This window comes from Lipophrys pholis, assembly GCF_963383615.2.
Source record: "Lipophrys pholis genome assembly, chromosome: 11".
Classification (NCBI taxonomy): domain Eukaryota; kingdom Metazoa; phylum Chordata; class Actinopteri; order Blenniiformes; family Blenniidae; genus Lipophrys; species Lipophrys pholis.
In genome coordinates, this window is record NC_137631.1 from 16,299,818 (window position 1) to 16,325,036 (window position 25,219).

General features: G+C 39.6%; 1 protein-coding gene across 1 annotated transcript in view; it reads left to right on the plus strand.

Annotated features, from left to right (window-relative positions):
• Positions 1-25,219, plus strand: part of shank3a (SH3 and multiple ankyrin repeat domains 3a) — a gene marked incomplete at its 3' end in the record, with an annotated part of 162,246 nt that overhangs the window by 56,381 nt on the left and 80,646 nt on the right. The window contains exons 4-7 of the mRNA XM_080475300.1: positions 1,683-1,754; positions 22,248-22,356; positions 22,911-23,062; positions 23,931-24,098. Coding sequence (XP_080331426.1) covers positions 1,683-1,754; positions 22,248-22,356; positions 22,911-23,062; positions 23,931-24,098 — 501 coding nt within the window. The remainder of the gene's footprint in view (positions 1-1,682; positions 1,755-22,247; positions 22,357-22,910; positions 23,063-23,930; positions 24,099-25,219) is intronic.

Below are 25,219 nucleotides of genomic sequence, written 5' to 3' on the forward strand. Positions count from 1 at the left end.
CCTTAGCTGCACACTGTAATCTTAACCTCAGCAATAAGTATATGTCTCCAAATGTTTTATTTCCCCATGCCGACCCTTAACCTACATGTGACGAGCAGCCTAAATGTCCTAACGACTACGATTGCACTCCTGCACATGTGTGCACATCCAGGATGTGTAATTAAATGTGCACACACTCGGACACCAAGAGACCGGAGGTACCCTGTGAGTCCTGGGCAGTGGAACTCACAAAACTTTGAAAGCTATTACAGCCTGTCAGAGTTCAGTAAATCTTGTGCACTAAACAAGCAGTTTTCAGCAGACCTAATGAATCGAATGATCCGGCTTTTGACAAGTTGGAAAAAATCGTATCAGAGCTGAGTGGTGCTGAATCACTAAGCCATTTTGCAGCAGTCAAAGCACAAGAGTCTTATGGCTTTTGAGTTAACCATCATAATAAAACATCAAAACATCTTTTTAACACTCCTTTAGAAAGGCTGTTTGAATTAGATTGATGGGCACAATACAAATGTTTGCGGGTATTTGAACAATATGCAAATTTCTGCTTGCATGCTAATTGATGATTGTGATGTTATTGTCATGGTTATAAAATGTCATCATTTTTTATTGGTTAATTTCCTAAGTTATTGACTTTTGATGACAAAAGCAAGCTGTTTGTACCTTCTCATTCCTATTTATTATTATTATTATTATATTCTGAAACCCAACCCCCGTACTTAAAAAAACACAGATCACCTCAATTTATCATTTGAAGAAACTAAACCTAATAAGTAACCTAATGATGAGGTGAAAGCAATTGTGCCAATATTAAAACAGAATAATGCATTTGTCAAGGTATAACCCTGTGTGGGTCAAGTCTGTCATGGTCCTCATCTATTGTTGGACCCTTTTCAAAAATTGCTTTTAAACCTTTTTTTTTTTTTTTAAAAAAAGCACTTTTTTTGTTGCTTCTTAATACAGTTGTAGTTTCTAATTATACTTAATAAATATATTACCTCCTTTTAGTAGCTTCCCTCAATTTTGCACAACGTCCCTCGCAAGAATCCCCCAAAATGCCACAAAGTGCATTTAACTTCTTCAAATAGAAAACCGGCAACTAAATGAAGTGTTGTCTTTGGCCACAGAAATAAGTTACAATATCCTGGAGGGATTGAAAAATACTTCCACCCGTCTGTAATGAATGAAGTCGTTTTTTTTTTTTTTTTTCATCTTTGAACCCTCGGAGCAGTGCTTTGTTGGTGCCTTTTTTATTTTTAGTTGAGACTGGAAATCTTTTCCTTTGTTGCTTTGCAATCGATACTTTATGCACAAGCTTCAAGGAGGTCAGTTTTCAAGCAAGATGTAATATGTGGAGAAGATAAGCATGAAAAGTTGTGACAACCATACACAGATAAATAGTTTCTCCTGAGATGTCACTCAAAGTTTATTGAGTCAAAACTCTCATTTTCTTTCTTCCTCCCGTCTCTCGCTTGCTCTCTCAAAAGGCAAACTAATATCGGATGAATTATTTCACTCTGCGTGGTCTTTTGAGAAGCTGATACTGACATTATTATTATTTTTTTTTTTTTTTAAATGACTTTTAATATATGTGTACTCGTCTCTTTCTGGTCTAGTACTTTTGTGAGGCAGCCAGTTCACAAATACAAGAAATAAACTTAAGTACCTTTGTATTTATGTTGCAGTTTCGCTACAAGAGACGCGTCTACACTCAGACTTACCTGGATGAAAAGCAGTTATCTAAGCTCCACACCAAGGTAAGACCGGTGCTCGCTCTTATTTGGACATGCCATAAGGTTTTATGTGCAGCTTTGTGAAGTGAGTGAAAGCCTCGTGTGAATTACACAAAATATTTTGTTTGTCATGATGTATTTGTGAGCGGATGTACCACAACAGCTTGCAGTGAGAATTGTGTATTCCCTGGCGTGGGTTGGATACAGATGGTTGTGAACCTTTGTGTTCTTGTTTTTCTAATGTTGCTTTCACACTGATCCCGGGAACCCACTAATCTTGACCCTGGTTTAACTTGCTGTCTTTTGTCACCTCGGTGGTGATTTCACTAACGTCGGGAATAGGGAAAATAGTGTTTCAAAAGTTGGACAATTGATCGTGACATATACAAGTTATTGTTTTCTTATATCGTAAACTGCTTAATTTCACATTCACATGCTGGATTTTTTGTCTTTAAATGTGACACTTGACCTGAACACCTTTAGTTAATTTTTGGTCCCAAATCTCTCTGTGAAGATGTGTGTGTTCCTGCTTTACTTATTAAAGAAAAAATTTAAATAGAAATGCACATTTCTCTGTTCAGTTCATGCAAATCAATAAGAGGCTTGTGTAAGAAAAATGTGAACTCAGACACATGATAAATGTAATTCAAATGTGAATCAAACCTGTTTCTGTTGCTAAACCACCTCAAAATCTGCAATGAAACATCAAGGTTTCTCATTTTTCCAGTCAGAGGCGTCACAACAGATTTTTATGCTCAAATGTGCCAAGAAATCTCCTTTAAATGTTGCCCTTGACTCCTTTTTTCTAGTAGCGGCAGCAACTTTGATAGTTTTGTGTTATGGGTAATATGGATAACGGAATATTTCATAGTGAAAACACAATCTGATAAATCACAAAACAATTGTATTTGTGTTACATTAACTTTACATACTGAGAAGAGTGATGCAAACTTTATACACTGTCTGTTGAAACAATGGAGAACAGCTGATAAATCAGGAAATTGGCTGAAGCAGGAACTCGGTGTGGACAACTATTGGACAGGTAGATATTTGAAGTCTGCTTGTGTGGCTTTTGGGTGTATTTGTTTATCTAACTATCTGTGCATAGTTGTAATAGAGAAGTAAAATGCATTTGTATCAAACCCCATTGGACAACAGGAAGTCTACATGAGACACAATTAATAGTGTGAACCAATAATCCACTATTGGGCAGTACAAAGTATTACTCCACTTGATTAAAGAAAAAGCTATCGGGCATGTGCTGCTTTTTAATAAAACTGTTAAAATATGACGCCTTCAAATCATAATGACATGGAAAGAAGTATAAAGCAAAACGACACAAGGCACTATTACAACGGGTGTGTGACAAATGTTATTTGGTATGCTTTTCCTTGTGAGAACATTTTACCAGCTTATTGCTGCTTTAGCTTTGTAGACAGCCTAATCTTTATCCCATAATACAGATTGATGGTATTGTTAATGCTGGTAATGGAGTTTAGGGAGCAAAACGGTGTGCTACATAAAGTGGTTTAACACTCATGATTGGCTGAATGGCTGTAAGTAAAACATTATAAAGCTGTTAACTTTGGTTTCCTAGTATATTCATCGTAGTTAAATTTAGTATTCAGGACGATACATAAAGTTTTGATCCAGAAGTAAAATACCATTTGTACACACACACACACACACACACACACACACACACACACACACACACACACAAACACACACACGTATATATATATGAAATCATCCAGAACTTTACTTTAAACGTTGAACATGCAGTCTATTTTTGCATGAAATATGGAAATGAGGTTGTATTCTTGGTCAAGCAGTGTTCTCATGTGCTGCTGAGCATGGCAGAGAGAAAGACAATGAGAACGAGTGAATGAGACGGAGATGTAGAAAGCGGGAATGGGGATGACTCATGCTCTCAGATATTTCTCTTTGCTTAACCAGTCTGGTGGGAGCTGCTTCCATCTGCTTCTGTGCTACATTACTCTGACAAAGTATGAGTGACTGTACTTAACTGATGTACTCAGCCAAGATCAGTGTCTGCCCAGCCACAATTTAGGTGGTAATTTAATTTGATGCACTGTCATCTCTATATATAGCTTTCATTGTGACTGACCTGCCTCACAGGTCACTGGAACAATGACGTGAAAAACACCTTTACTGTCTCAGTGTTTTACAAACAATAATATGTCAATTGTCTGGGATTGTCCCCGTTTTTTTTTTTTTTGTTTTTTTTTAGCGCTGAGCCATTGAGGACATTTGAGTCTTTGGAAGATTAAATTCAGATGCTTCTTCAGTGCAGTCAATGCAGGCAGACACCAGCTTTTGACCCTATTTTACTGAAGGATTTAAGTTACAAAAGCAGTGTGCTCTGCCTTTGTCATGTTTTTCATATTTCTGACGAATGCACATGCTTAATTTTCCCAGATACAACGCAGTTGTTGAATATTAAAAGCTCTTCTTGCAGGTTTCTGTCTAGACAGTAGTGATATAAAAAAAAGAAATGTATCCTCTGCATCAGTGAAGATTAGCTCCAACCAAGTGTGACTGCAAAGATATACAGCAACGGATGTTTATGTCGCCTGCTCCTCTTCTCCCGTAATACTACATTTTCTCTCACAGGCAAACAACTTAAAGATTTAAAAGGGAAATCCTGCTATGAGAGGCTGCTGCAGCTTCTGCACTCATGATGCTCCCCATTCAGCCAGCAGCCCACTATCCTGCAAGGCAGAAAGGGTCAAGCATTAGCCTACTTTACTAGTACGGAGTTTATTAGCTGCAGGCTAAAGTTTAAAATTAGGTCATACTTTATAGGATTTTCCCATTCATTTTTCTAGTTGCCTGACCGGATAAGACCTTGTCACCCTGCAACTGTCCTGGTTAACCATGCACGGTGGCTTCATGGAAAATCTACATAGTATATATTAGAAAAAAAAAAACTGTGTGCGTATGGGTATTCAGCGTGGGCTGGTGACCATGTGATAGGCAGGCCTGCAGAAAGAGGGGCTTTCATGCAATGTGACAAAGGGCTTCCAGTGATAGGGAAAACAGTTTATTAATGAAGTTTATTCATTTCTCCATTTTAAGAAGAGTGAACAAAAGTGGATCACAATACATCTATTATATATAAATATCCAACCCTTTTTAAAACTTCATGAAAACCTGCATTCCAGAAAAGAATGAACACTTCCTCACAGCATCAGCCCTTGTTGTCTTATATATGACGTGTGGAATTGAAACAGCTTGTCTGAGGCTGTCAGTGGTGCTAATCTATGGGGTTATGTGAGAAATTGTGCCATGAAATCTGCAGGTTTTTTGGGGGGGACAATTCAGACTTCCGGAGCCAATCAAAATGAAATAAGATGTAAATAAAATGAAATATATTGGTTGATCCGAAAAAAGATTCATTCTGATTTTCAATTTTGTTTCTGCACAAGATGGATGTGAGTTTTGAGAAGAAATGTTAGAAGTTTCACCCTCTTGATTTCACCGTGATAAGAATAACACGTGCATCTCACAAAAGTATCCTATAATAGAAACATTGCTCAATTCAAGTCAAACAGTTAAATGTTTATGTATTTTAAATGTATTTCACGCGACCTGCAATATTTCAAGCCTTTAATGTTTTACACTTTATAATTTGATGTTGTAAGTCATAAAAATAAAGACATACAGTATCCCAATAATATTTTGTTTGAAAAAAATTTCATATTAGAATTGAACTGGAGGTTTTGAGTTTATATATATATATATATATATCAGAATGAGGGAATCTCTTATATGCTTTTGTCATGAATGATCTGTGAAATCAAAATGTCAAAGGTTCTGGATCTTTCGCTGTAACGATCTGTGTGGTCCAAAAATGATGCGTGATTTCATGCCCGAAAGCAACATGGCAACATTCTCACCCATAATCACATAGTGCATACTATTGCTGGTCCTCCTACACTGGAGCCTTTTGTATCATTGTGCACGGCTTTTTTGTGTTCATGAATGAGAATTCCTGCATTATTTTTAATTTGTTATAAAGCCACACAGAAATTGTTGCTGACTGTCAGTGGGATATTGTTATGAAACGCCAGATCCCACAGCGCTTTTGTACAGTTTGAACCCTTCAATCAATGTGATGTTATTGCAGCCGCAGTCAGTATGAAAACTTGATGTGGGATTTCCACATACCGGCACACATAAACTCAGACAAACATGTTCTTATACAACTGCATGGCACAGGATGAGAGAATATTTCCAGTGGGGAATCCCTCACACACAAAACTCCCCGTATGGATAATCCTCTGAAAGAAAGACAAATGTAGTGCTTTGAAGAAAGTGGAAAAATATCTGTGTGGGGAAAAAAAAACACTCAACACGTATTCAAATACACCAACAAATACAAACAAGAAACCAATTTTAATTTTTTTTTTTTATATTTCACTACTACATGTAAGTTATTGATGCTATTGATATTATTTGGGTCGCTAAAATAGTAGTAGCATCTCTTAATACAATTCAGTCCAGATAAACAGGAGTGCAGCCAGCTCCTGGAAATAAAATAAAAAATAGAATTAAATAAGTTTGAACCCTTTTTTCTTTTTTAAATGAAAACTCTCTCTCTCTCTCTCTCTCTCTCTCTCTGGATGATTTCAAGAAACAGTGTTAGATATCTATAACTATAAATCCAGAACGTACAGCAGAGAGGTGCTGGATCACACAGCGTTGTGTGAATGTACTGAAGGTGGATGGTGAATTTGTAGAAGTGTACTTTATTTCATCACGTTCATCGTGTATTTCATGGTATAAGTGTGGATTTATTTTAAAATATTATTTTCTGCCGACGGTAATTTTATCAAGTCAAAGATATAAAACCATAGTAGTCCAACATATTTTCAAATGTTATGAGTTTACCATGTTATTGGAACATTAGGATCACATGAACTTCCTACAATATGGGTTATTTTCTTTCTCTAGCTTCCATCAGTTTTATACCACACCCACTTCTCTTATCCTAGTGTGGTTTTCCCTCCTTCTATCTTGCACTTTCTCTCCTCCCTCAGTTTTCCCTCCCTCCCTCCCCTCCTGCTCTCTCTCTCTCTCTCTCTCTCCCCCTCTTCTCTCCAGTTTCCCGCAAAATCACCGCTTACCGTCTCTTCATCTGTCTGTGCGTGCACAGAATTTTTCCTGCGTCCTGGTTAGGTGACAGTTTGAGTGACCATGTGAGTGCACGTGTTGCTTGGACAAGACGAGAGGTAGTAAAGGAGAAGAGGAGGAGGGTGGACGAAGAGGTGGGGGAGGAGGAGTGGGGGGGGGTGATGGATATGGCCATGTGGAGTATATTGTGGCATTCAAGCCGTAGCTGACCTATGGGACTGCGTGTGTGATGCTGGAGTGCGTCCATGTGTGTGTGAAATGGGATCCGTTCTGGGCAGAAGACAACCGGCTGAGAAAAAGAGAAGAAAAACTAAAGGAGCCAGGAAGGCCAGGCTCAATAGTAAGGTACCCCAGTTGCTTTCATCATCTCTTTAATTTCTTTTGGCATTTCCACGTGTGCGAACACAACCCCGACCCCCCCTGCTGTCTCATTGTTTTTCACACTATCTGTCTTCAGTTACTCACTAACAGCCCCCAGCCCATCCCGACATACCTGTCTGTGCTCTCGCCGTCTCTCCTTCTCTGTGGCTTCGGATCTGTTGTTATGCTCTGCTGCATGTTGGCTGCAAGCGGAGCTGGTGCAGTCTTGTCTGAAACCCTGACAGAATGCTAATGTTTTTTTCCCTGCACCGGTTCAGTTACTCACTGTGGGCTTGCATCCGTGTGTGTCTGTTGTTCTCGCACGTGTGTTTACGTTAGGTGATATTTCGGTGTCCGTGTCCAGCTGTGAACAGTGCGAGTGGTTGTGTTTTGCTGTCTGATCTCAACGTAAGGCAAACATCTGTAGGTGTGTGTGTGTGTATGTGTGTGTGTGTGTGTGTGTGTGTGTGTGTGTGTGTGTGTGTGTGTGTGTGTGTGTGTGTGTGTGTGGATGTGACAGACACATGCTTAATGTGATTTTGTGTATGCGTGTGAAAAATTTGTTTACACATGCATTAACATCAGGCGTGAGATGCATATCTCGCCCGGTGACAAAATCTGCTTCACCTTGTGCTCTTCATCGTTTGCTGTCGTAGTCAGATTGCTATCTACACCTGCAATTGATAATCCGGGCAGAAATATTCGCACTTTGCGTGTATTCTGCTTGGAAAAGCTTTAAGGGGCTGAAAAAGCACCCTGGATGAATCTGTTAGGATAAGTCATCGCTGTTCATTCAGTATTTTCTTAGCTTCAGGTCCCAGAGCTGTCTCTTTTGGTTGGTGAAGGTTTTTGGCAGGTGGCAGCTGTCAACACGACAGCCTACAGACAACCGGACTTGAGCTACTGCACATCTGGGCTGGATTATTTCACCTACACTGAATCTACCACACAGATGCGTATTCTGCCTTCCAATTGGGTTTAATTCTTGATTCGAGCTTCATAAAACTATAGTTTATTTATTAGTGACTTAGATTCCATATGCTTACAAATTCATCCGGTTTAGGGAACAGTCCTTTAAGACAACTTTGCCTCATTTGGTTTGCAAAGGGACCGTCTTAAATAAAATTACAGATATTTAATCTCTCATAAACTGGCTCACAAACACATCCCAAACACATCTGTGCTGTCACTTTATGTTTGTGACTTTTCTTTTAAGAATTGCTGCACTGTACAGTTAAACTTTCAATACAAAGAGTGTCTAATCCCCCCCCCCCCCTCTAATTTTACTCACAATGACTGGGTTTTTTGTGTTGAGGAAGGATGTGTGAAAAAGAGAAAGCGACAATGATTTGCCAGATTAGAAAAAAAAGGAATTGATTGTGTTTTGTTCAGTATGTTCTGAAACCAGGCCATGTAGAAACCGTTGCCTCAGGCTGTTCATATTACACCCCAGTAAGCCTTATGTGGTTCTCTGCTTGTAGGCACTGCTCATGTGGAGTATGTGTCTGTGCAGCTGTTCATAGTGTAAACCAGATCTACTTGGACTTACTGAACTTTCCCTGAACATTTGCACAATTATTTTATGTTATTACACACTTGTGAAATTCTTGATTTTAGTCATTCACATTGGTGATGTGAATGTGAGTTGTAACTTTAAATGGAACATGATCGAATTTGATTCCACCGCTTGGATTCATGGTTCATATACTTTTTCTTTTATTATTATTATTATTCTTTCTGTACAAACTGAAGCATACTGTGTTCAAATAAGATTAATGATTAACGTTTAAGGACTAAAGATCATTTCATCTGTATAAAATTGCCTTCTCTGGGCAAACTCAAATGTCTCGTTTGTAAAGCCTCTAAAAAGACTCTTTATCTAAACAGTTTCAAGAAAAAACAAACATTTCGCATCAAACTCTATCTTGATTGGAACTGTAGTTTGACGACACGACCTCATCGCCCAAGTTGATGCAAGAATGAAAAAAAAAAAAAAGCATTTACACACTGCTAAGTGGAGGCATACCATTCTAGGTCAGACTGAATGAATACATGACTGTAAAATGGGATGCCAGCGGCAAGACGTACAATAGAGTTCTAATAATCATCAAGCTGAATAAATACACTACCCACATCCCTCATGTCTCCGCCTGGAGCTTACTGGTGACCCTCTCTCTGTAGCCTGTAGGCCATTTTGCAGCCAGGGTTCAACTGTCGGGAAAGATTCAGCTTTATTTTGACAGGATTTATTTGGCTTAGCTCCAGTTTACCTCGTTCTGTTTATTCGCGTTTCATCCACCAGCTCTGTCCGCCCGCTGCCTGCCTGCTTGTGTGCTGGTGTCAGTTTGAAAGCACATGACTGGACCTGATTCAGCTCTTTCTTTCTCTGGACTGTTTGATTCTGATGACAGCATGCATTCCCCTCATCCTCCCCGACCAGCTACAAAACATACAAAATGACAGTCATGCGTGTAAACAACAGGAGAGCTTTTCGCTTCTACTTTATGTGGTAGAATCTATGAATTGTAACTTAGACACCACACTGACCGTTCAGAATATGTGAATAGCTTGCGTAACTGGTTTTGGAATATTTCGAGAGGAAATATGTGAAAATGTCCGAATCAGATTCTCAATCCGTTTTTTGTCACAATCTACTCGTGCGTCATTCATTTGTGTATGTGCAGTGTGCTGTCAGTAAGTTGGAGTTATTTTTGTGCTAAAATTAGGCTTAAGACGATTTACTTAACTGTATATTAGCTAAAACAACTTGCTGCCTCATAGTAACAACAACAACAACAACTTTCAGATTACTATATGTTACACAGGAAAAGAAAATCTTTATCAGTGTCTTTCTAACAAATGTGGCTTTAAAAAGTGAATGTGGGCACTTTGTAATTCATCCATCATTCATCAAAGGATATCTGAGAAAGTGATTGACCTAATTATTTTCACATTATAGCCATTTGTTTTTTTATCGACATGAAGCGTTGACCATTGTTGGAACTCTGAAACTCTTATGACTGATGTGCCTGAATATGTGTTGCCTTGTAATACAAAAGAGAGGAAATATCTACATACACACATTGAAATATTCCTTTTTTTTTTTCTTTTTTTTTTTTTTTTCCTCCATTCATTGGTTAAAAAGAAAGCGCAATTGTCCCAATGGAATAGGCAAGGCAAAACAAAGCTCTGCTGCCAGTGTGGACAGGAGGGTGGGTGGAATTGGTTGTGGTTGAGTGTGCAGCAGAATCTGTTGTGGGGTCCCATACAATAAGCCTGTGCATGTTTGTGTGTTGTCGAGTAAGGACAGCAAGCTGTGGCTTTAGTCTGTTTTGTTACTGCCTTCAGCCAAATAAATGTGTGAGAATAGCCGGTGCTGTCCTGCCTGCCCAAACAGTGCTTCACCAAGAGGAGCGTTGGATAATATACATATCAATCAAGAGCTGCAGTGAGGGATTACTCAGGAGACATCATGCTGTTTCGTTCGGAAAGAGTCACCAGGAGCTGGACCACTGAGGTTAGACACAACACATTACAATGAAATGACATAGAGGATCCGGTGTTAGTGGAGGTTACTGTCACATTTAGGCAATAAAAGTACCTGTCCAACTGTGTTCTTATTTAGATATGCTTTTAAAGCTTTATACTATCGTGAACTATAGTGATGTGTATGCTGTGTCAGCAGATTGTTTGAATCTGGCTCTACAATATGGTTTAATTTGAACATTTCTGTTTTTGCCACTCTCTGTAGTTGTCTTTTATCTTTTTGGATTATCATTTAAAATCTCCAATAAAATGTGACTGAACCACCTGCATAGAATAGATAAACTCGAGAAAATTTTACTTAAAGAACCCTTTAAAATGCTAACTGTCAAAAAGGCCAGAGGGATAATAGAAAGAGCGAGCTATTTAAAGCAGATATGTTAATGGCAAAGTGACTTTCTAAAATGACTGGCTCGTGTGAACTGAGTAAACTGTGAAGAAAAGATTGAGCTTTTGGCAAAATCTTCGCTTGAGAGGTGTAAAGGTGAATTGGGTGTGAAGCTGAAACATTTATGTCGAATGATGTGAAAGATGATGTTGCTACGGTAACAGCATCCCATCACTGTCTTTGAGTGTGGGCTTTTTACTGCACTCATACATCATGAATAAAATGTGTGTGTGTGTTTAGTGCACTAAATTATGAATCAGTTATTGTGCGTGTGGGCGCGTGTGTGTGTGTGTGACAGTGACTATGTGCACACTCACATCTGTGTGTGTAACGAGTTTCGTACTTCAGCACTCAGTGCATTTTTTTTATTTTTTATTTTTTATTTTTTTTGGTGTGGTGTTAGTCTCCCTATAAGCTTAGGGGTGTATCAAATTACTCAGCGACTTATTTTGCTGCCATACAGTAAAGGTTGAAGATTCCTCTCACAGGAAATCCTACTGCTTGGGATCAAACCCACACTCTGTCATACTGTATATTGGTCTTTTTTGTTGCTGACAGCATTACACTTTAAGCCTGTTAGGTATGGATAGTGGAGATTACTGAGGCTTCCACTCTCTCACACACACAAACTGTGTGCTGAGGTCCAAACAGACATAGAAAAATACGGGAACACAATGCTTAATACAGACTAAACACACATTAACCAAGCTACAGTAGCTTACAGCGGCCCTGTGTCTTTGGGGATTAGAAACACCCTTTCGAAACCAAGAATGTTAATTAATATGTTCCTTTAATTGACAGCTTGACTAAATCCACCAGCGAGATGAGATGTTAAATGTACTTCTAACAGTCTCTGTGGAAATGAGTATTAGTATGTCACTGAAGTCTTTGTTCTGAGCTTCAAACAGTCATCCAGTAAAGGCTTAAAAAGTGCTTATAAATGGTTGGTCCCTTGTTGGAGACTGCAGCTGCAGTTGGACTGAAAGAAATAGTTACCGTTGGCAGTGACTGATGGGTTGTAAATACTCTGGGAGTGGGAAGGCAAACTATCAGGAAAACATGAAGAGAAAATAAACAGGTGAAAATATGAATGGAGAATGGAATTCAGTAGCATGAGCTGGAAGAACAAAAAGTAGTAGAAGTATTATACCCAACTAGAAATTAAACTCTATGTGCTTGTTTGTTTGTGTAAAGCTTGAAAATCCCCCAGCATTGTCAACAAAAACCCATTATAAATAAATATGAACTTGATACTTCACAGTTCATGTCGGAATAGTTCTAGCTAGAATAGCTTGCTTTTCACAAAGTATCAAAATCTAACGTCACACCTCTACCCTCTTGTAATACTACAATATCTTCACAATGTACTGATGAATACACAACAGGAGTACATACATACCTCAATATTTCATCTCGTGCTGTCTAATGCAGTAGTTTCCAACCTTCTTCTCCCGGAGAGTTTCCTCTAAGAAGGGCAAAAGCCTATTTTTCTCATTCATTATTTGTGAAAACTTTCTACTGAAACCAATTGACACTTACATTTGCACAAATATATAAATAAAAACATTGGGCAGTGTCCTTGGTCTGCTCTGGACTCTAGAAAGTGTCACGGTTTCATTTTAACATATGCAAATACATTTTGACAACACCTTAGCACAGAAAGCTCTCCAGACTCCCAGACTGTGTACCACTGTGTGAATTCATCCACATGTTTAACCTGCCTTTGCTCAGATGAAGAGGGGCACAGAAATTCCACCAAACCTGTAGTTTTACCTGGAATACGCTTGTGCAAGCGAGAATGTTGACCATATCTCCACTGTATAGAGCTTACATAAGTGAAATCAGGATTATATTTAGAAAGACTGTTATCTTGGATTGGAGCAGCAACCATAATGTCTGACCATAATAGCATTGCCATTGATGCCAAACATCAATACATTTATATCATAGTGCTTTTTCAGCATTTCAGTTCCGGATGATCAGATGTAGTTCGTTCACAGCCACTATGATGAATTTCACTTTGTACAACTGCTTCCAGTATCTCCGCTCAGCCCTGGATCTTCTCAATCTCTTCCAGCTGCGTCATTCAGGTGCTGCTGTCAGTTGGGAATTTCACATAACATTGCTAAACACTGCTGCCCCTTTCCTGCTCCGTGGCAACCACAGCGGTGTTTGATTTTCTTAACCAGCTCCGGCTTGCTTCTTATCTCTGCTGTTCTCAACAACTTTGGATTGTATATTTTATTGCGGCTTGAAGTCTTCTAACCCACATTAAGCCTAGATGTTCCTGTATATCATGTGACCCATTCTATTCTGCTGTGTATGCAATACCATCAAGGTATTGTGTGTTATACCCTGACACTGTGGACTTCAATGTCCCAGGACCATCCCTACTGAACCTTGTCTCGAGGTGGCTGAGACATAACATCAAATTGTCGAGTTGTTCCATGTCCTACGAACCACATTATCCAAGGTTTCAGGGTCTGTCCTTTTGTTTTATAATACAACTAACTAAATCATAATACATTAAGTCTCAAAAAGCTTCAACATACATGGACTGTATGAATGTTAGAAATTGATGCTGCTAAAACATCAGTATATATCACCTCCTATACAAGGAGTTGCTGTACAAAGTGTGACCACATGAGATGTGAAAGGGATAAGTGTTCACTGCTTGCCATGTTAGCTTCTGCTATAGTCGCTGCGCTTTAGCCTTGAGCTAAGTCAGCAATACAGCAATTGGAAATTCAATTGCTGTATTGCAAACAGGTGACACGCACCTGTTTGCACAAAGCAATTATTGATCCACCCACCACAAGAGGTTGCAGGATACCAAACACACTGTAACCCAACAGGTTACTGACCTCGTGTCTTGGGTGCACATGCATGTTGAGAACGAGTAATAAACCTCCAAAGTAATCTTGTAATGTCATGTCTTTGTTCAGTGGTTATGACATATAGTAATCCCTGCCCTGCTGGTTTCCATTTTTCTTAAAGTCTGAATATATGACTACATAAATGCAATTTAAGCACATTTTGTTTGCCATGACATGGCTTTAGTTGGCACTAGGTTGTTCTTCCCAGTTTGACCCTAACGTATAAATGCTTTATTGGCCAGTATGTAATGCTGTTATCCTCTGGTGTTTTACCTTGGCAAGGATGTCTGTAAGGACTTTTCGTATTCTGAGACAAGTAAGTGTTTAATGTCTGTTGTGAAGTAATTTATATTATTTGACGTGTTGGACATTTGAACCATTAATCCATCGATCTTAAAGTAACTGTCCATAAAAGACCCTGGACAAACTTAATATGCAATACAATTTTGTCATTAATGAAACAAAAATATGACAGATCAAACAACCTGAAGTAATAAAACAATGTGTGTATGTGTGTATGTGTAATAGCAGCATGTGTTCATTCACGGAGTGAGGCAATTTATTTCCTTGTTGGTAAGATTATGTTGAATCTTACCACTATCTACTCTGGGTTTTTTTTCTTTATCATATGTGTTCTCTTCTACTTCTTCATCTCACGTGACCCATATTTTTGGTGTGTTTCTGCCACACAGTGTCATTGTGTTACATTTTTAATGGAAACAAGCTTCTAGACCTTCATGCTCTGCAAAAAATCCATGAATTATAGAATAAACTGGCAAATAAAACTAGCGAAGCCATTTGAGCAGAGGTTCAAACACAGAAGCCTGTGTTATTTTGATGGCAACCCGGAGTCATCCGGACGATGCAGTGGACCAGTCTCTGCTCAGCATACCACCTCTACTCCGTCTGCTTTGTGCTTTCTCCAAAGACTTGAAGTGCATCTTCGTCTGCTTGCATGATCCTTCTCGCTTTTATCTTTTTCGGCAAGACTGTGTGCTTCTCATTATTTTCATTTGGTGCCTTGAATGATTAAGCCCATGTTTATGCTATGCGATCTACAAAGCCCATTTTGTGAGCTGCGCCAGCTTTAGTCTGTTTTTCAACTTTGGATTTCATAAACCCCTTTCCCCTGCTTGCTTAAGTAATCAAATGAACCTCGTCCTTTCTCACTGAGCATGTTTTTGTTCTTACCACAGATGACTCACCTTATCACTCTTAATTACAGGGAGTATGTTTGTGGTGTTTACCACATAATCTGTCTTTTTACTCCACTGTGATTAGAATCGGCTCAACCTCAAGACATTTTTATCCATCAGCTTTAATATTTGTATTGGCCTCAGTGTGAAGTATGAAACCAATATCCTTACGTTTAAGGTCATTCTGTGACATCGGCCTCTGTTGTTTGTTACAGAGATCTACGACGCTGTTTGGGGTTGTGTCACTAAGCAGATGTGTGAATTGCCTTTTCACTTTTCTCTTAAAACTGTTGTGTAAGTGGGAGTTGTTTGCATAGCCAGATTCTGCATGTATCGCCCAGGAAGTTGTGTGTCTAATTAAAATGCAGTGCCCCTTCAGCAGCACGCCCTCAGTACAAAGCATCTGGGAGACAAGGGTCAAGGCCTGCCTGCTCTTACTTCAGCCTTTATATAAGTGACGGTCAACAAAGAGTAGACAGAGAATCGGGAACACTCTGTGCCAGATGGGGTTGTTTCTGTTTGCTGATGTAATGACACACAAAAACAGAAATGCACTTTTAGTGTGTGATCCTTCTTGTAATGGTTTGCAAGCGATTGCTCTTTTGCGCATGTTTTGTTCATTACATTGAAATATCTGCATACATTTGGTCCAAGCAGAGTGCTTACAAGTGATTAATTCAATCAAATTAACAACAGTTTAAGCTGCTTTGGTCATGCATGAGTCCCAGCGACAGTGTTGGGTCAGATTTATCAGTCTATCACTCACTGTCAGGAGTGGTTTCCGTGTCACTGTCAGTCACGCTGAATAGAGGCGGCAGTTTCATGCTGACAAGGTTTACCTGATGAGTTGGAGGCACAGAGAAGTCGCATGTAAATCGGTTGTGTCACAGCTGCAACACAGGCACAGATAAGATTTGTCTTACTTTTAGTGTCCTGTACTATGAGCTGTTACCTTTCGATATGGCTACTTTTACATTGTCAATAGTAGTTCTGGACTTCCTAATGAGAATGTGGGAGTATTTTTTTTAATGTAGTCATAATTGTCCTCGCAATACACTGTTGGGGGATATTTCTGGCGCTGACAGAATGGCACGGTGTTGATGGTGTAAAGCATTAGATCCACGCTCGCTCTCAGCTCACGTTGTCTCCCTAGTGTTTAGGCTGTTTTCCTTTCAGTCTGACACTCTCTAGAGCATCCCGGTGACCCACTGCACTCGCTCACCGTGTTTACTGCCTAAGCAGTTGTGACGGTTTAGAGCATGTGTGTATTTTATGGGCCAGCTCACATCAGGGCAGTATATGATCCTCCCGAATAAGCGTCATGTTGGTGAGCATTTTAATTACTACTCATCCATGGCGATGCGTACTGTAGGCCAGCTGTGAGGGACCAGGGGCTATGTGGCCATGTGGTAATGAGTGTAAATATAGGGCAGCGAAAGTGTCTGACACACATATGTTCATCCTGTATACAGTGTTGTATTTGCGTCACAATCCTGAGCTCTGCACAGATCACGCATGGCTGCACAGGAGCTATCGAACAGGGGACTAAGTGTCTATTTCCTTTTTGATGAAACTATGGCAAAAATGTAAGAAAGAATAGAGGCACATGAGGACGTGTGCCGCCTGTAATTCCTGGCCTCCAACCCAGGCTTTTATCAGGTAGTTGCAGATAATCCCCCTCAGTGGTGAAGGAGATGAGAACCTCCTCAGGGTACTAAACTAAAAAGACGAAGCTGTTATCCTCTTTTCCCTGCAAACTAGAAAGAAGCTCTTGGACTCAACTTCTGCCACTCATTGGTGTCCCTATAGAAATTCACATATCTACAGGAGACAACAACGTTTTTATATTCAGGAACCAAAATGATCAGAGACAATTACCTGTAATTTACGGCTCCTGAATGAAATGGGGTTTCGGAATAATAAAGCCAGTCTTCAATGTCCTGGAGGTTTTCTTAAGCACTAGCTTCTCACTGAAAAAATAAAAAATAAAAAATGTTCTGTTCAACAGACGGGTGAAACAGCTAGATAGCTGAATCGTACAAGAGAAGACCGTAAGCCATGCACTGTTTTCTCCACTGTTCTAAGCCCCTAAACCGTGTTGTGACTCTGTGGTCAGCTTTCAGTTACACTCCTCTGCCTCTGCTTGCACATTCAGATGTAGTCGCTGCTACAACAGAATATTAAAGAGATATCAGAGAGAGCCAAAGGTTCAGAGTCAAATGTGAAAAGAATGTTTGAGACAAGAAAATGAAATTCTCATCAAAGGCAGTACAAATCAAATGATGCAGTTAAAGAGTGTTTTATAATCGTTCACAAGCAGGCAAGGACATCTTATACCTAGAACCAAGATTTCACTACAGGCTATCCTCCTGGTTTAACAAGTTGGTAAATTGCCATAGATTCTAGGAAGTGATTATTGCTGCAGGTTCTTTTGGGTTATTTTTTTTTTGCTCTGGCATACTGCAATGAGAAACTATCTTTTATCTCTGTCTCTTTCTCGCTGTTTATTTTCTTCATTATTCCATCCTTCTCTTTTTTCTTGATCCAGCACAGCAAGGAGCTTCTGGACTGTATGTTCAGAAATTGCAGAGACCATCAGTTTCACTTTGACTCAAAGTTGTAGGTCTTAATGAGTGCAGCTAAGCACTGATAAATCAGAAAATGTATCTAGTACATTATGGTCTTTTGAGATTTATCTTAATGGAAAAGCTTTGAAAAAAATGTATATCTCTATATTTTTTTTAACTTTCATTTAATGTTATGGAATCATTAACCGGTAAGACCACAATACCATGCAGTTTTCTGCTACATAATTGTGAAGTTGCAGCACTGTCACCGTTATCACACCAGTGCAAAGCACTTTTCGCTTAGCATGAAGTGTGAAATGCGAGAAGGAATTGAGATGAGACATTACTTGACTGCGTCTGTTAAGATGAGCGACATGTTACAACCATTGCTCCAGAGTGAAGGATGAGCGTTGACTCGGGTTTTCCTGCTGTGTTAGTTATCATTATTGAGTGGTGACTGAGGAGATCCCCGCCAGTTCACTGGCTGAAATGTACCTTTCTTTTTGATGGACAATCAGAGCTTCTTTTGTAACTCTGCAATAGTTTTTTGTGAATAGAAATACACATGTGCATACAATAGGTTTTGATTTGATTTTAGATGCCTGGCAGGTAAATTGCTCCTTGAGGTTTGGATAGCTTTGGAAATAAGTTCTCCTTTGTTGCTTTCGACTAAAACGTATTTCTCTCTATATGATCTACTAGATAAATAAATAAAATTAAGGCTTCAAGCACACCGCTTTATACACTTAATAGCTCCTGTGTGTGTTCTCTCAGACTCCTGGCTTAGCCGTGCACATAGACACCCTCTGACATGTTTTACCGAAGGTACAACTTCTTGAAGCAGCACAGGACAATATTAGAGGTGAGACTCTAAACAAAATCTCTGTTTTAGAGGCTCTTGAGTCAGGACTTGATGTCGCTGTAGGGATCAGGGCTCTGTAGGCTTTAAACCTGCTGCAGGACTCGTTCTTGTTATTGCTGCTCAAGATATGAAGTTCCTTATGACTCTTGTCAAGGCTAATAGTGAAGAAAAGTATCTGCTCTCTTTGTATTCTGCTCATCTGTTGCATTTGTTAGAGTCAGTGACGAGCAGAAGTTATATTTTTGCCTGGTTATGGCTCCTTGGTTTAGCCAGTGCCTGTCCATGTCTATTCCTCAACAGTGAGTCCGTCAAAGTTTATCGACGAGCGCCCATTACTGTGATTGATTGGCGTTCCTGTGTTAGCGGAGTATGACAGCTTACAGCAGTTCATGCAGTGACTTCAGACAGTCTGTCATGCAGCTGCAGAGCTGACTGCGAGAAAAGCCGACATGCCAACATTTGATGATGGAATTTGTGAAGACTACATAAAGGACAGTTCATTTGCAATTTCATTAAATTTACAGTATCATTACATATCTATTTCATATTGTTTTAAGTCACATTAATGTGAAATAACAAGACAATACAGTAAAGCCGTAAACCTATGAGCACAGCTGAATTTTAAAAATGAAAAAATATTTTAACTGATTGAAAACCAACAACAGTTGGAGCCAGAGTACCTTTGCTCGGTGTAGGTGTGGAATTCTGAAGTGATAAAATAACCACAATCAACAAAGTTTTTAGTGTCTCGCAGCAGGATTTGAGCAGAAGCCACAGGCTACAGTCTGCTAACTGAGTTACACATATCTGCAGGGAAGTGAGACTGAGTGTCTGAGTGAGGGAATACAAGTTAGGGTGCACAAACCATTTGAAGAAAGATTTAATGCCAAACATGCTGTTGGACCTCGGCTATAAATATTAGGTTTTTAAGAAAGAATTTGGGGGGGGATTTTGGAGGAATTCTCTAAAGCATTGTCACAACTCCTTCATGTACCTTTTTTACTTTTTACTTACACTGTGATTTATATAAAAACACCGTTTTCACCTCCCGCTGTGTGCATGATACAAAACCTGGCAATTGATCGAATGAAATGTGAATAAATTGAGAAACTACTGTGTAGGGAGATTTTCTATCTTGTCAGACTGCCAGCGAGGTGATGTTGGGTGTGCGTTATCGGGCTTGCATGATGGATGGGAATGAAAATGCAAAAGAAAAACCTGCTATTAGGGGTTTCTACTAAAACTTATCCATGCACAGATGGTTGAAATAACATCAACACTCACTCTTTCTAGTGCCCGATAGCTTCCCCGCAGTTTCTATTCCAGGCTGGTAGCATGACAACAAGTATTTGACTAAGTCAAAAAGAAATGGAATTGCAACTGAAAGAGGAGGCATCAAAAGGTGTAGAGAATAAAGTTTCATGATTTTTCTTTTTTTTTCTTTTACAAATTGCTCAGAGATGAAAGAATGAAATGTATTGAGCATGAAATATAGAGTGTAAAATGTTGGTGTGCGGGCAGTTCTGGTTTCATTTCTTCCTAGTCAACTTTTCATTTCATCATAAAGTCACGTTAATGTAACTGGGTTTGAAGTGAGTCAAATGGCTGCTCCTTAACAGATACTCTATTAAACGACTTTCTTTTGCCGTGTTTCCTAATTGTGGATATGATTGAAACATATTTTTGTTCAGTTTCTTTTGCAAATGACTGGTCTTGCAAATTACACAGATTGCGCATAGTCACCGCACCAGTTGCTCATGATTTGAAGTATTACAGACTGTCATCCTTTTGATTATTTTCTGAATATTTAATTAGTGTGTCAGGATGACTGGGGATTAAATGCTCTTTGTGTTTTGCCAGAAATGTGCATTTTTGTAAGTGTGAGTTATGGAGAAAGACTGACAGCAAGACTTTATTAAGACCCTCTTCGAAGAAGATAAATCATTACAAAGCTGTTTTATCACTCGTCTGTTCAACAGGCAATAAAATACACATCAGATCTTGCTGATCACTGGCAAACAATCCTCGAGACATTATCTCAGGCATTATGCAGGGCACACAAATGATTCGCACGCACGCACGCAAGCGCACACGCGCACACTTACAAACACAACCTCAGTGCTCTTCCCACTCATGTGTACATTGGCTACCAGAGCTGTCTTTGTGTCCCATCACCATAACAACTGCCTCGCAGCACATCAAAAAAAAAAAAAAAAAAAGGAAAAAAAAAAAGGAAAAAGTCATAGTGAATTTCTCTCACTCAGTTTGACTTGGGGATGGTACAGAGTAGCAGTCGGCAGTTCCTCACAGCGTGTCAGTGTGGCGCATGTAAGAGGGAGAAGCGGGCTTGTAAAGGCAAGCAGGCTGCAGATGCCTTGGTGTGAGGAGAGGGAGGGTGTGTGTGATTTGAAATTTGGAAGGTGTCAGTTTTCAGAACAAGGGACACGCACTGTATGATGCCGCACATGGTGAGTGAGCTTCTGTATCCGCTGACTATTCTGCTCTGCAATTATAAATGCTCATATCTGCCCATTTTAAGGTGTTACTGCTATTTAGTACTCTAGAATGTAGTTTGTTTGTAGTTTCTCTGTCTGTGTGTGTGTGTGTGTGTGTGTGTGTGTGTGTGTGTGTGTGTGTGTGTGTGTGTGTGTGTGTGTGTGTGTGTGTGTGTGTGTGTGTGTGTGTGTGTGTGTGTGTGTGTGTGTGTGTGTGTGTGTGTGTGTGTGTGTGTGTGTGTGTGTGTGTGTGTGTGTGTGCGCGTGCGTGTGAAGGATCTTGCATGTGTGGCTGTTATGTAATGAGTGAGGCTGTAAAACCTTGAGAGGATGCGGGAGTAATGAAAGTTAGCTTTGAATACTGCACACATTGCACAATTATCAAATAACTGAGTAATAAGGATATGATGCTGTTATCCAGGTTTTTCATCACACTTGTGCTCACGATGTGCTCAACCTTCAAATGCATATTTTTCAGAAAGACCTTTAATGGTCTTTAAATTCGCAGCTCATTTGGAACGGTATTTGTCAGATGTAAAGCTGCTTTGTGTGCGTATGTACAAATATTCAGGGGAAGGTAGGATTTGCATCTGTATTTTATTGTATTTTTTTGCCTGTGATTATGCTTTATTCATTCATTTGTTATAATGGTTTGAAACCTTCATAATGAAACCCAGCGATGTGTGTTAGTTACTTTGAGACACTGTCACAATAATTGAATGATTTTCACCTGATTTGAACTGGAAGAAAGATGTCGCTCTGTTATCTCATTTTTATCAAAAACTCTGAAGGAGGAATCTGCATTTCAGTGCCACTTTACAGGCTGTTTCCTCTTTTTTTTTTTATCCTGTCCTATAATAGCTGATATATCCTCTGCACATGGTCCATTTACTTGGCATGACTAACAGAAATAAAAGCTTCAAACACAGAAGGAGAGCGCAATGACTTTAGCTTTCATCTCTGGGCTGCATTATTAAACATCCCCAGATACATGAGTCTGACATCACCCAATCACAGCTGTCTCTTCCTTTGCTTCCCCTTCTCTCTTTTCCCTTGTCTCCCTCCATTAGGCAAACCTGAAGAAGTTTATGGAGTATGTGCAGCAAAGGAACACTGAAAAAGTCTCAAGGTTTCTGGATAGAGGCCTCGACCCAAACTTTCATGACCCGGACACAGGAGGTGAGTGAATCTATGGTGGGAATTGACCAATCTCGGCTTTGCTTTGGTTTTTTTTTTCTTGTCTTTTTTTTCCAACCTTGAGTTGACTTTTCTCTTGTTCGTTGTTTTTCTTTTCTTCTGTCTTCATCACAAATGACCATGTATGGATTTTTTGAAATAAGCCTTCTGCATTCCGGATAAAGCTGGATTATTCTCTTTGCTAATCTTCTCATGTATATGCAAATGTTTGTCCAGCCATGGAGGGAAATTCTCTGCTGGGTGACCTGTAGTCTGGCAGATGAGCCGGGAAGTGAGGGCAACATGAAAGTAGGTTGGTGGAACACCAACAGGAAGCAGTCACTTAGTCAGACCGGAGGGTGACAATTGCAGCAACGGGAGTCGCGGAAAATGAAAACTCACAGTTTGCATTTCGAACCATCACTGTTTTAAGCGTCTTTGTCATCGGACGCTCACAGCTTCAAATGACCGATGTTTATTTTCTCAGATGGATGCAGACCGTTGTCAGAGGAAAATGTATCGATTTTTATTTTCTATCTCCTCCCTGGATCTCACAGAATGTCCTCTAACGCTGGCAACACAGTTGGAGGGATGTGGAGACCTCATCAAGGTGCTGAAAAGTGGAGGGGCACATCTGGACTTCAGAACAAAAGATGGTATTACTGCCCTACACAAGGCAGTTCGCAGCAAGAACCATACAGCGCTTATTGTGAGTATAACTCATACAAACGGGAGCTGACTCATCTCTTTAATTTCTTTTGCTCAACCGAGTACCATCTTGGAAACTTTCTCTCCGGAGAAGGAGAGCTTGCACGCAGGTTATCTATGGAAGCAGGTGATTCTGTGGCTGAGTACGGAGGGCGCTTGAGCAATTACAAAATATGTGAGGCTGAACATCCCTCTCTGAAAAGCGTAACCACTGAAGGGCCTTGCATGTGTCTGGTTTGAAGAGGCTTGTGACCTAAATGAAAGGGTTTATATGCGTCACATAACTGATTCTCTGCTGAGACAAAGTTGTTAAAATTGGAATTTGTCATTTCCTCTTAGTTTCATCATCATCATCATAATAATACAAATATCCAATGTCACTCGACCATGTAACATGCATAAGTATGGTCAGCACATAAAAAGGTCAGTGTCTCCAAAAAAGTGTGAAAAGTGTATACCAATAATGTTGACTATACTTACACTCTACAGCTACTATCCAAGCAATCTGCATATCTTTTACTCCTCGAACTGATCATTTCCACATTTAGTACATTCTGTACCTGCAACAAGGACTTACACTCTGTTGAACTAAATCCAACTGCTGCCAGCATCTCTACAAATGCAATGAATGAATACTCATGAACCCTTTTGGCTTTAATTCACTAGCTACTCAAACATTTTAGAATTAACTTCTATATTTGACTGGTCATCAAGTGTTTGATTCATACAGAATGTAGTGTGATGTCTACCAGGTCCAGTTTAGAGTATTTCACTACCACTTGGAAGTCTGTCTGAAATTCTCATTTCATGGTGATGATAAACATGGTTGAAACTGGCAACTTTGTTTTTTGTTTTTTTTTGCCCACCAGACACTGTTGGACTTGGGTGCGTCTCCTGATTACAAAGACAGCAGGGGGCTGACTCCTCTTTACCACAGTTCAATGGTGGGAGGAGACCCCTACTGCTGTGAGCTGCTGCTGCATGATCACGCCCAGGTCGGCTGTGTGGATGAGAACGGCTGGCAGGAGATACACCAGGTAATAACTTAACACTTCCATGTATGACTAAGGACTCTATAACAACTTTAACATCAGCTAAACTACTAAAACCTAACGTCTTGTTTCTAAACTTGGTTTTAACCCTTAAACAGTTCTTTCTTCTCAAAATGACATCACGAGTCTGAAATGTCCTACAAGTTCTCATCGAATTGATTTTCTTTCCAATAATTTATTTTGTCATAATTGAAGATGTAGTAGAGACTATGTGCTGGTGGGAACTTCAAGGAGTTAGACATATGCCATTTGCTCCTTTCATTTTCCTTTTCAGCTGCGTTTCGCTGTGCACTAATATGAAAGCAAGGAAATCTGTCCTGGTGCGATGTTTCACATGACGACTGTCTGTCACAATGTGTCTGTGTGTCTCAATAAAACACCAAATAACATGCGGCATTTTTATTTGCCATTGGCGCACAACAAAATTGCGTTAAGATACACAGGTAGTGCAACACAACATACTACATATAAGTATGTCCTCAAGAAAATGCAAAGAGAGAATCACTTTGATTTGTACAGGTCATCCATGAAGGTGTGTGAGAATGTCACATAGCTGTCTTTGCTCACGTTACAGGGTTACAGTGGAGACAACTGAAATTCTGAATTTCACATGTAACGTCTCCTCTTATTCAATTTCATTTCAAAATTTGCATTTGTTTGGCCGGTCCTGAAGGGAGCTGTGTAGCTAGCTAATAGAGTAAATGCATTCATCCCTCTCAGTGTAACCTGGCTGGCTTTGGGAAGAAATCAATCTCTTTTATCCAAATGAATTAAACAAAAAGTGAGGAGGCAATCATCCCCCCCTCCTGTTCCTCCTCCCGAAGCTGTCAATGGGGCTGACACATTTTCTTTTTTTTTCTTTTGTTTGGCTTCAATTGGCTAGTGCACACAGCTACAAAAGCAGCATGTCTTAGAAAGACCCTTTTTTTTTGTTTGTTTGATGAGAAACAAGTAGAATACAGACAGGATTCAAAAAAACTAAACATAATGCTTCATGGATAATGTTGCAGCTGCTGTATGAATCAGACTTTTACAGTTGTGGTCTTGAGGTTTGTTAAATGGCTTCTTCTTTTACCCTGGTTCTGAAAACCTGAGAAGACACACAG